Below are 12880 nucleotides of genomic sequence, written 5' to 3'. Positions count from 1 at the left end.
AGTTTTAGGACTCTTCAGGAATCAGGAAAATGTTGGTGCCTCAAGGTAGGTTTAGCATGACAACTCACATGACTAAACATAGCTAATTTCTTCTTAAGAACCCTTGCAAGTTTCCAATAATGGTTCTCCAGGTCTGGTTCTGAGACCAGCAGCAGCACCCAGGAACTTGTTAAAACCAAAAAATCTTTAAACACCAGGGAACTTGATAAAACCGAAAAACAAACAAACAAACAAACAAACACCCTCACTGTCATCAAGTTGTTCCGACCCTATAGGACAGAGTAGAGCTGCCCCCTGTGGACTGATGAGCCTTAACTCTTCACGGGAGTAGAAAGCTTCAGCTTTCTCCTGCAGAGTGGCAGGTGGATTTGAACTGCTGACTTTGAGATTAGCAGCCTAACAAGTAACCCATTACACCCCAGGGCACCTGGGAACTTGTTAGTAAAGCAACATTTCAGGTCCTACTCCCAAACTACTGACTCAGAAATTCTGGCTGTGGGGCTGAGCCATCTGTGATTTTCAAATAAGCTAAGTGTGACCCTGATGTACACTCCAGCAGATTGAGAACCACTAGACTAGAGCATTAGACTAGTGGGCATTCTGCCTATCATTCAGAGTCTGAAGGTACCACTAACAGGTAAAACTCACAGACCTCATCCTTATCATAACCTTAAATAATACAACAGAGTTCATGTATGCACTGACAAACACTGAGCTTATCCAAGTCACCCGAGCCACCACATTTGGTCACATGAACTCCTTTTCCTATACTGAATGCAGCACTCTGTTTTGCTTTCAAAACTACCTGTATTTCTGAATACAAGGAGCTCCTAGCATCTTATTGGCAATTAGCGAACAAGTCTATCCTTGTCCTTATGCTGATCATAATTTCTCTGCTTTTAGATATTTTACATGTTCAGTGTCTTTCCAAACTGAATTAGCAGTCTGTCCACATTATCTTCAGATGGAAATCTGAAGCTGAAGAGAATGAAAGAAAATTGCTAGAAGAATGTTAAAGTACTTGTTTCTGGGGACAGATATACTGAAGTACATAAAATGACCCAGTCATTGGAAGAGTGATTCAAAAGCAATTGTATGGAAGGCAGTTTTAGCGAATACAAATGTAAGACACCCAGGTAAATCTGAATTTCAGATCAACCATGGGTCATACTTATACTAAGCATTATTCACTGTTTGTCTGATAAGAAAATTTAACTAGGTGTCCTGTATTTTCTCTGGCAATTCTTGAACTAGGAAAATGAACATTTGAGAAGGTTTGAGGGAGGTAATAGGCCTCAAATACTTAAAAACCTGTCACAAGGAAAATGGACCAATTGCATTACCATGGGTAAAAATTACAGGAAAAGGATATCTGGCTCAATAGAATAAATTATTTTCTAAAATATTTAAGTCATTCCAAGAGTCACCTCAGTAATCGTGAGCAAAGGCTTCCTTACCTCCAGAGATGGTCTCCAGAGATGTGCTTAGGCTGCGTGGGAGGCAGTTGAATCAAAAGGATTGGATGAGTGGTGAGGCTAACAGATGTATAAGCCTTCTCTGGCTTGAAGGCCTAGGGAAGCCTAAACTACTCTAGTTGCCATTCTTGAGGATGTTCTTGTCCCTTGAACTTTTGCAAAGTATTCTGGGTAAATGCTAGTTCTATACATGAAGGAGCTAAATATAGCAGGAATGATCCATAACTCAAGAGGGCAAGAGCTGGGCCTAATGGTAGAGTTCTAGCTAAACACATTGTGGGCACTTTTACTGATATGCTTGAAAAGCTATCACGAGTATGGATGGATTTATCCCGGAGCATTTCATTGACTAGAAAACTCTTAATTGCTCTCAAATGTAAAATGGATAAAGAAGGAAACTTACTCTTTGTCCTGGGGTCCATTTCTGTTTTTGATGACTCTTGAGTTGCTGTAGGTGGCGGTAACTTCTTCCCAATAGTCTAGGGGGTGGAAAAGACGATTTAACTTATCAAGATGATTCTCTCCTCCTTTAAGCCAGGGAATAAAACCAAGATCACAAAGACATGGGGCTCAGAATGGGTTCAAAACAACCAGCCACAATTCTATGTATTGACTGAGAGTCTTTAATAGGTCTGAAGCTCAATGGCAAGGGGGAAAACTTAGACTCAGAGAGCTTTATCCTTATTCGCACCCAGTTGACCTTTTATTCCCTTTCTTCCTTGTGTTCTTATTTAAACGTTTACTATTTTTTTAGCTGAGAGAATAGGCATATTTGCCTAATTTTATGAGAAGCTGACTAACTTCAGTAGGTATGCCACCTAGCTTAGTAGTAGCTGCAGAGCGGAAAGGTGGTCACTGCAGTTTAGCAGAAATGAGACAGAAAGGAAAAATGGATAATAGGATGAAGGGTCAGAAGAAAAGACAGGTAGAAGAATAGGCAGAAGTCAAGGTGTATATGGGGCAATTGTGCCTCCCCGAGGCATCTTTTCACCATATAAAATTCGGCCCAACTCACAGCTTAGAAGGAACTGCATCCATAGGCTCCTAGTCAGGCCCATCTGCCCCAAAGGTGAAAACCAACAAGGTTGGCAGCTCCCTTTATACCAGTCTTTTTTTTTTTTTTTATACCAGTCTTTGAAAACCTTTGTGGCATTGGGAAAATCCAATTCCTCAGAGCCCAGGCTTCTCTTTACTAGTTAAGCAAGAGAACATGTCTGAGTTCATTTAGAGTTGATTTTCCTTTCTTCATTTGAAGCTAATCCACCACCACCCACAATTTAGGAGTCATCCATAGGGAAGAAAGGATGCTGTCTCTTCCTAAAGATGTTTCTGAAAACACAGGCAACTCCACAGCTCCATGGCAATGATAGTTCCAAAGGTGGCTTGGTTCCTGCTCCTCTCTGCTGCCACCACACAAGTGTAATCACTCTACGTGTCTATGGATACTAGTAACTCAGCTGTCAAAACTATGTGTAGCTGGGTCAGTCCACCTGCCCAACGACGAGTGGCTTTACCAGTGAGAAATCCAAACACATCTGCACACGAGGAAGGAGGAAGCCCAGAATTCAAACCCTGGCGAGGTCTGCAGATAAAGCTGATTCACTACTGTTTTTAATTTGGAAAGGTTTTTCATGCTTCCAATGTAGAAATGAACATTAAATATGAATAAATCACAGAAAGGATAAGATAAATCAAATCCTCAGCCCTTCATGAATTTTTAAAGACATTTGTGATAGAAAGCCTTTACATTTTACACGGTGACATTTTTATTTAGTGCTGGAAGGCTTTCTATATTGGATAAAAAATGAAACCCCAAGTAACATTCCACCCCTCCACTGCTGCTAAGTACTCAAGCTAGTAATATTTTATAATTCCAAGGAAATATCAGGGAGGGCTTGTTATTATTCTGTGATAAAAAGCTGTTCTTAGGATTATCTTGGAAAATCAGACATTGGCAGTAAAAATAGAAGCACTCCGGTATCATTCACAGATTTTTTTATGCTTCTACCTACATCCCAAGCACCCCTGCCACTCTCTGTTTTCTCCCTTCTGGAGACCAGCCCAAAGCTTCACTACTGCCAGCACATTAGGAAGAAGAACACCAAAACACTGACCGTGGAGACAAGGCACCAAGCTCCCTGCTGTCGAGTGGATTTAGACTCGCAGCAACCCTATGGGAAGGCGGAGAACCACTGCACTGGCTGCCATCTTTATGGACGCAGGCTGCCACAGCTTTCTCCCTGGGACTGCACCACCAGGGCTCCAAGGTGACAGCAGGAAATGCGATAGTCATCCTGACCCCAGGCTTCACTTTGCCTGCTTTCCTGAAGGAAATGAGAGCTCAATGGTTTGAGCCTTACACCGGGTCTTCCTTTACAGACACTGAAAGTCTTACAGCTTCCCCTGAAATGGCAACAACAGAAACGCTTGCTTGTCATGGATGGCTCAGCTTACCATTCCACTCACACTAAGGGACAGCAAGAATCCCCACCTGCCTGATACATGGAACAGCACAGCTGAATCTTGAAAACATCATGCTGAGTGAAAGGGGCGGAGACACAAAGGCACCAATACAGTATGATCCCACGTATAGGAAAGAGTTAAACAAGCAAATGTAAAGAGACCAAAGTTCCTCAGTGGTTGCTTGGGGCAGGCAGGTGGTTGGGGAAGGGGGAATCATTGCTTCAGGGGCAACACACTGCCATCAAGGGAGGGGGAATAATTTGGAAATTGATCATGGTGATGGATGTACAGCTCAATGACCATAACACAGGTTGCTGACTTACATGCGCAAAAAATTACTGAAATGGTAAATGTTCTGTTGTATTTCTTTCTAACACACACACACACACACACACACACACACACACGGCAGGTCACCTGTTAAGCGCACGCACATCTACACAGGTAGACATGAAAAAGCAAAGGGTAATGTTTTTGCCTGTCGAGTTCAGAACAGACACCACCCTGGCTGTTACTCAAGTCCCAGCCAGAGGGCTGGTGGTGACGCCAACAGCACACTCATCATCTAGGGCCATGGCTAGGGCCGTGATGAAAAGAACGGAGGAAGAGGAAACATCACACTGAAAGAAGCCAAACACAAAAAGCCATGCATTCTAGGTTTCCATTTATATGAAATGGTCCAAGCAATTTAAATACATAGAAAAAAAAAGCGGGCTGGAAGTTGCCAGGAACAAGGGGTGAATGAGGAGAGACTGCTTAATCGGTCCGGGGCTTTCTACTGGGGTTATGAAAGTAGATGATTTGGGAACTAGGTAGAAGTGGTGGTTGTACATCTGGAATATACTACCTGCCACTATAAATTTCATTCAATGAGAGAGAGAGAGAGAGCGGAGGGCTGCTGGTTCCTCCCCTCCCAGCCCAGGCCCCCGGGTGCCCCTGAGAGATAGACCATTCTGTGTGTCCCTCCTTAGCTAGGACCTAGACCTAAAACAGTATAGTCCCTGGACTGGCAGCAGAGGCAGCAGCAGCTGGGAATTTGTTAGAGAGGCAAAGTGGAAGGCTCCACCCCAGACGACTCAGAAACTCTGGGATGGTGCCAGCAGCCTTGCTAGGAACACACCCTCTGGCTGATTCGGAGACACACATTAAGTGTGAGAACCACTGACCTAGATGGTAGCAGGCATTCCTTCCATTATCACGAACCCAGTACCTTCTCCTGGCTTAACAATGTGGGTGTGTAGTCTCACACCTAAATCAATAATAAAACATCTTGACCCTTTCCCTTCTCTCCTCTCTGCAGATCTTTCTACCAAACATCATCTACCTTCTCCACTGTGCTGGTGGAGAAACTCGTGGCTTTTCAATGAGTCAGTTCAGAGTGAAACTGCAGTTTACGGGAATAGACAACGTGACCACAGAACAGAGGGTAAAAAATAAACAAGCGCTGCCACAGAGTGCACGAGCCCCTTCACCAGCACAGAACTAGAAGGGGCTGGGTAGGTAAATGGGTGAATAGGAATGTGGTTTTCAACCAACAAGAGGCTGTGTTTGGCTTTCCTGGGCTCAGGGCATCCTGAAGGCCACCTGGGCAGATTCTACATGTGTTGTAATCTTCAGGCATGGTCACGCCCCGCTGCTGCTGTTTCTTTCTGGGGGTCCTAACACTGGCATTTGAAGTGGGCCTTTAGTATTTTCATTGTAGAACACTGTCCTACTCATGCATGGACATTAACAACTCTGGCCCCGGGCTGCTAAAGGCATAAGGTGCTCCCAGTTTTGGGTCCACCTCACACTTACCCACCCCTTTCCTAAGAGCCCTCCCCCTCCAGTCATGAACTATGGGCCTTTGTGCAGGGGAAGCCTGCCCTTCCTCTAACTTCAAGAACAAAGACCAGAGTGATGGATTACTGTTCTTCCACTGGCTCGCCAACTCCCTCTACCTCTCTACACACATCTTTGGCCCTCTAAGCTTAAAATAAACAGAAAGTCACATTTTATTTTATTTTTTATACATATCAGAAAACTAAAGTTTTCTGAAGTAGATTTTTTGTTTTGTTTTTAGTAATAAATCATTTTATTGGGGCTTACATATATTATAACCATCCATACATCCATTATGTTAAGCGGATATGTATAAATATTGCCATTAACAATTTCAAAGCTTATCTTTCTTCTTGAGCCCCTTGGTATCAGTTCCTCTTTTCTCTCTCTCTTCCCCACCCTGCCACCCTTGAGAACCCTCAACATGTTATGTATTGTTATTTATACATATCTTACACCGCCCCTTCTAGCTCTTCACCTACAATCCTGGTCTTTGTCCCCATGAGGGGAGTTATTTCCCCATCATTGCTATAAGCTCCCCCTTCCCCTCTTCCCTTCCCCAACCCTCCTGAAATCATTACTCCTGTTACTGTTAGAAAGTCACATTTTAAAGGATATGCATCATGAAAGCAAGGCACATACCCACACAGTGCACACACATCATAGGAGTCAAGTGTAACTGAATGTCAGCTACAATGCAGGCAGAAGTGGACAGAAAATGTAGGTGTCACAGCCATATATCTCTTGTCTACTTGGGCAGGCAGTGAAGGAGGACATTAGGCTTTTGATGGCTGTGGACATGGATTCAGGATCTTCACTCTAGGTACCCTGGGCAAAAGGGCAAGTTCTTGAATTCCTGCAGTCCAGGTGGAAGATGCCCCATCCAGGACAAGCACTAGCAATGTCTTGGGTGCTGTGTTGATGCTACACAGAGTACAGCTCATTCACCTGCTATGAGACTGGCAAATAGGCCCATTGTGATAGTCACCGGTAAGTTTTTTGGTGCCAACATGGCTCCCATTGGAACATGTGGGAGGAGTTTACCCTGTCAATCAGGTCACAGCTTGATTGGAGGGCAACGAGATAAATGGCTTGCTGGAGACCAGCCCCGCTCTCCCTGTTTTCACCTTCTTGTTGACAAGCCACGTGGAGCCATGCTTAGATGTGCAAGAGCCCTGGAGATGCTTCCACTGCCACTGGATGCACAAGACTCTGTACCTCCTGACCTGTGATCTTCCTGCACTTTGTATCATTGCATGTGCTGCATGAGTCTGAAGAGGGATTTATGGACTAGTACTGGACTTATGGGCTAATAGACTTATGGACTTAATCTGGACTGGGCTGGGATTGTTTCTTAATATACAATTACTTTTTGACATAAGTCTATTTCTTATACATCCATGAGTATCTCTGGATTTGTTTCTCTAGTCAACCCGGCCTAACACACCCATTTTCTGGTCTGCCTTCTGAAAGAACATACTCTCTTCACCACATTCCCTCTTCCCTTCTGCATGGCGACTAAGGAGTACCTAATCTATTCCACCTCCCTCTCCACCCCCGAATTAGTCTTGACTACTAGGCCCCCAACTCATCAGATACTGCCCAGTCTGGGAGGTAGCACACACATGGAAGGCCTGTCCCACTGAAAGCCTCCCAAGCAGACCACTACCACCAGTCTCCTTTGGTGGACTATAGCCACTGGATTGGGATCAAGTTGTATCTCTCCCATAGCCTATTCTCCTCTTAAAACCGGAATATCTTCTTGTGAAGAATTCAGAAAATACATGACTTTAAAGATTTACTAAAGAAAGTCCCTCTTCCTTTAGCTCTTGCCAAATACATATATTTAATAACCTTTAGGGACCTTTTCATGTACAATGGGAACATCATATATACTCCTAGTGCTATGAGTTCTGGTGATAGCTATTTGGCATTGGTTCAGAGAACCACTTGTGTGATTCCAGTGAGTAGAGTAGTACGTTTTTGTTTTGTTTTTTCATTTTCTGTGCTCCAATGAAGAAACCAATGCTTATTGGCAAATCACAGGGTTCCAAGCCAATGGAATCCAATTCCTTACAACTATTGTTAGGCGCCCTGGTGGCACAGTGGCTGCTAACCATGAGGTCAGCAATTTGAATTAACCAGACGCTCTGTGAGAGAAAGATGAGGCTTTCTACTGCCATAAGGAGTGACAGTCTTTGGAACCCACAGGGGCAGTTCGACTCTGTCCTAGAGGGTGCCATGAGTCAGAATCGACTCCAGGGCAGTGAGCTGAGAAGGCCCACCGCATGCATTTCAATTTGTGATTACCAGAGTGTGAACCCAGGATGATGCTTAAATCAGAGGTGTATGTATGTATGTATGTATGTATGTATGTATGTATGTATGTATGTTGCATTTTAAATCACTCTTTGGATTTTATTCTAATTCCAATGTAAACTCCTTTATGTATAAAAAGCCCCACTTCTGGGCACTTAGAAGGAGAAGAAAGTTTGTGCTCTATTTCTGAAAATCTCTCCAGAAACACCCCACCCAACTCCAGAACACCTCACAAAAGCAAAAGCAATTTCGATGTGGAGGAGAAGACAGAGAAGGGGCAGAACTCTCTGCACACCAGGAGCTGCCAAAGGCCTTCTGCTGGCAGGCCAGGCTTTGGACAAATATTCTAGAAGGCTGTGATGGGCTGGAGAAACTATATGTAGATAGCCCACAAAGTCAAACACAAGAGATGAGTAAAGTGTGAAGGTTAGCTCTTGGAAAGGTATTCTTTTTACCAGGCCAGTGTCCGACAGGGCTCAGTACGGATTTATTTGTGTCTATTAAATGTGAGAAAGCTAGGAGGAAGCAGAACAGTATGCTACACAGTGAAGCAGTAGTGCTTGCGATTCTCCGGACTGCTGCAGGGGGCCAACCAAGAGCTCAGAGTGGTTCTCCCAGATCCTGGTCACCGAGCATAAGGAGAGAGAGGCACACAGACAGTGAACAGAGGAGTAACACAGCGGCGTCTATGCAGGACCACAGCCACAACCTTCTAGTTTTCCTTGACCACCCTCACTCAGGAGATACACAAGGTGTGGATTAAGACTCACTGCCAACTTTGGAATGTTTATTTTTACCAGTAGCACTTACAAGCATGCTCCTTTCATGAATACCTATGACTGGAGGCATTATGAAGAGTGGTCTCAGCTCCCAGCAGGGAGCAGCAGGAGCAGAGCAGAGCAGAAGCCCCACTAGCCAGCTCGTGTCAGAGCCAGAACAGAAATAGCACAAAGGAGCGTCTTCACAATGGAGTGCCTTATGCACTTCGAATGGAAGGCTTGTGTACTTGCTGTGAAATTTACATTAGCAACTGTCAATTCTCCCACATTTGGCCCAGCTTAAGCTATTTGATATCAACAGAAGATATACCAGAGTAAAGCACAACTCAAAATTCTAAAAAAAAAAATATGCACGGCCCAGTAGAAGAAATATATTTGTAGTTTTGCTCCAGGGATAGGAGCTACCTTTAAATATCTATGTCAATTTCAACCTTCCGGCAAGAGCATGCTCTAGTCTCTTTTCAATCTTGTCTGAAAGAAAAGGAAAGAACTACAATTCAAAAGCCAATTTTCTGATTATGAGATTGGGCACAATATTCATTTTTAAATTATTAGGCTCATGTTTATTTCCCTGGTTGTCTCTGAAACATCAGAGAGATGATTTCAATGATATTAAACTTCTTTGCCCAATCACAGTTAAAGACCTCAATAGATTTGTAGCTGCTTTAGAAGTATTTGTCAACTATATTACAAAAATAGTTTCAATAATTATTATTACAAGTTTAAAGCACTCAACTATATTCCACTTCCTGTTTGCTTATGTAAATTGCCAAAGTCCTTTTCCTACTTTCTCGTCAGAAATATTCCCTCCTTGAGAGCAGGACCTAGGTGTTCTTTCTCTCTCATCTCCACAAACTGAGGAGTTGGTAAATGTGGGCGGAATGGAGCAGGATAACATCCATTCATCCCCTGGACCTCGAATTAGCATGCTACCACACAGCACAACAGGTAACATGAGAGGAGATGCCCTCTTGGGCAGATCTGAGGGCCTCTTTGCCTCTTAGGGTCCCACTTAGGGTGTCACTGTTAAAGAGCTCTTTCCAACTTGGTCTCTGGCAACTAAATCCAAGATGTCTTCCTGGGCTCCTTTAGACCCTGCCTCACTTTCCCTTGCCCCTACAAAGGCACAACTTCAACTTCTTTCATTGGTAGCAATAAAGAAGAATCCAATCCCAGGCTGGTTTCCAAAATACCTTGACCTATGACTTTCAAAGACTTATACCAGCTCTCTCTCTCTCTCTCTTTCTTCCTCCCTCCCTCCCTCCTTCCCTTCCTCCTTTGGTCTTAAAATCATTTCCAAAGATTTACCCTAAGATGTTCAATCAACTAACCAATCTCCAAAATACCTAGCCCCTTAATTTGAGTAATACTGAACACGGTCTTACCAATCTACGGTATCATATTAAAGGCTATGAGAAGTCCTGTACTTTCTGTTTAACCTCATCTCAGTGTATGCCAAACTACCTCATGACAGAATTTCTAATTCAAGTGGTACCTGCTAACACATCACTAGAATTAGTGTTCTAGACTAGCTGGGGGATCACCATCACCTACCCTTCCTAAAGTCTCCGGTTTTGTTCACGCTTCCTTCTGGGCTCACAACTTGGAACTCATCTTATACTATTCTTTCACTGTATCTCTCCATAGCTAACCCATCACCAGGGCCCTGCTCTCAGATGGCTCACTTCTCTATGACCTCACAACAAGAGCCCCAGCATAAAGCCCTGTTACAATCATGGTTTTCTAGACAAAGAGCCTATTCCCAGATTCAGTCTCCTTGAACTGATCTCCCTTAAGTTTCAACTGTTTTAAAAATCATTTTATTGGGGGCTCGTAAAACTCTAATCACAATCCATACTTACACCCATTGTGTCAAACACATTTGCACAATTGTTGCCAAAGTCTCAACTTTTAACCACCCATCACCATCACTTTTAATACACCTACTAAAGCACTCAACTATATACCACTTCCTCATGTTTGTTTATGTAAATTCCCAAAGTCCAGAAGAACTTCAAGACTTCTTTTCTTTCCAATCCATATATACATCCATTGTGTCAAGCACATTTTGTACATTTATTGCCATCATCATTCTCAAAACATTTGCTTTCTACTTGAGCCCTTGGTATCAGCTCTTCATTTCCCCCTCCCTCATGAACCCTTGATAATTTATAAATTATATTTATTTTGTCGTGTCTTCCACTGACTGATGTCTCCCTTCACCCGCTTTTCTGCTGTCCATCCCTCAGGGAGGGGGTTATATGTAGATCCTTGTAATCGGTTCCCTCTTTCTACCCCATCTTCCGTCTACCCTCCCGGCATCACCACTCTCCCCACTGGTCCTGAGGGGTTCATCTGGTCTAGAGTCCCTATGTTTCCAAGAACTTCTCAAGACTTCTAATTGCCATCATTGTCTTATCTCCCTCTTGTACTTGCAAGACAAATCACTGACTCCATCTTAGATGCTTCCATTAGGCTTCCCAGGGTTTTATTCTTTCAATCTCTATCTATCATTCTTCTGAATGCATACATATGGCGTATTTTATATGTGTATGTCATACATACACACACACACACACACAAAGATATGTGTGTTAGAAGTGTACATCTCAGAATCTGAGCCAGAGTCCATCATTCATCATTCACTTTTACTTCTGCCAGAATCTGATCATTTGGTTCATCTGTTTGCTTTTTGAATAGCGTTAAAGACCATGCCCTAAAAAAATGGGAAAGAACTATCAAATACATTCACATGAGGGGGTAGGATTTTTTTCTTCCCTGCTGAAACCAGATAATTTTTAAAGCTCTGGTAGGGGCTTCCATTCATGCTGGGGAAGCACAGTGTTGAAGGCAGAATCAAAACCTACTTAAGTGCTTAATGAGGTGGAGAATGTACATTCAAACAATATTAAAATCATAAGAGGCAGCTCTCCGAATATCTGACAGTATATGAAAATAATGTTGCTAGTTTACCCTAGCTGTTCCTGAGAGAGGAGAAGGCATGCTATTTTGTTGCAGGATCATCTGACTCACAGAGGAGGAATAAGCGAAAGTTTATTTTCATTTCATATACCACTTTGTGAAAATACAATTCACCATTATACTTTAAAAGCCTGTTTTCTGTTGTTATGACAGATAAGAGGAAATCTTAAACCTTCCTTCTACTAGAGGATTAGTTTTATTTTTTGATGAAAACTTCTTTCCTTTTAGATGCATTTGGGGAAAGTAATAAGAGTGTGAGTAAGATAGAAAGAAAGTGTGGCAGGAGGGAGACCACTGGAGCTGGTTTGGGGTTGGTTTGTCCAGCGCTTTAACATGAAAGATGCTACACACCAGTAGACCCAGTCTTCGTTTCCTTATAGCGTAGCTGTGTGACACTGGACAACCCAACTAACCTACCTTTCTGGATCTAAAATATTTTTTATGAATGTAATCATGACATAGACCATGCTGTTCCTCTCACCCAGGGATGGCACCTCACTGGGTATTATATATATATGGTGGCAGCAAAAGTTCATGGTAAAATGGAGTTACAAAATAATGGGATTTTCCCATGAACTTTTTGAAGCCCCTGATTTGAACTTCATTCTCCTCTAGGATTCCACTAAAGTGCAGTTCAGTTGGGTAAATGAAGCAATTTTTAGGGATGTTATCCACGGACACGCCCCACCCCTACACTTGTGACAGTTTCACATGTATGAGATACTTGAGGGCAAAGCTACCTTTTGTTCAATTTTCCTTCCTTGTTTGTTTTGTTTTATCATTGGCTTTTGTTGTTGTTTTCTTTTCTTTTCTTTTGTTGCTTTGTTTTGCTCTGTCTTGTTTTGGGGCATGTTATTGTCTCCGCAGGTCTGTCTAAATAAGATAGGATGGATGAACAATCTGGAGGAGAAAACAACGGGACCCACAGTTCTGAGGGGACATGGGAGAGGGGGAGGTGGGGGGAAAGGAAGTGGTGTTAACAAACCCAGGGACAAGGGAACAACAAGTGATCCAAATCAGTGGTGAGGAGGGCGTAGTAGG

The 12880-nt window shown here is 43.1% G+C and overlaps 1 protein-coding gene across 9 annotated transcripts in view; it reads right to left on the bottom strand.

The window, feature by feature from the left end:
- SH3KBP1 (SH3 domain containing kinase binding protein 1) overlaps positions 1 to 12880 on the bottom strand; it is a 340714-nt gene that overhangs the window by 141311 nt on the left and 186523 nt on the right. For all 9 annotated transcript variants that reach the window (XM_030885785.2, XM_030885786.2, XM_030885787.2 and 6 more), the window contains one exon: positions 1879 to 1954. In XM_030885785.2, the coding sequence (XP_030741645.1) occupies positions 1879 to 1954 (76 nt within the window). The remainder of the gene's footprint in view (positions 1 to 1878; positions 1955 to 12880) is intronic.

The sequence above is a fragment of the Echinops telfairi genome, unplaced genomic scaffold (genome assembly GCF_000313985.2).
Source record: "Echinops telfairi isolate 266 unplaced genomic scaffold, ASM31398v2 ScPeMD7_53;HRSCAF=182, whole genome shotgun sequence".
NCBI lineage: Eukaryota > Metazoa > Chordata > Mammalia > Afrosoricida > Tenrecidae > Echinops > Echinops telfairi.
This window is presented reverse-complemented; position numbering and strand designations above follow the sequence as displayed.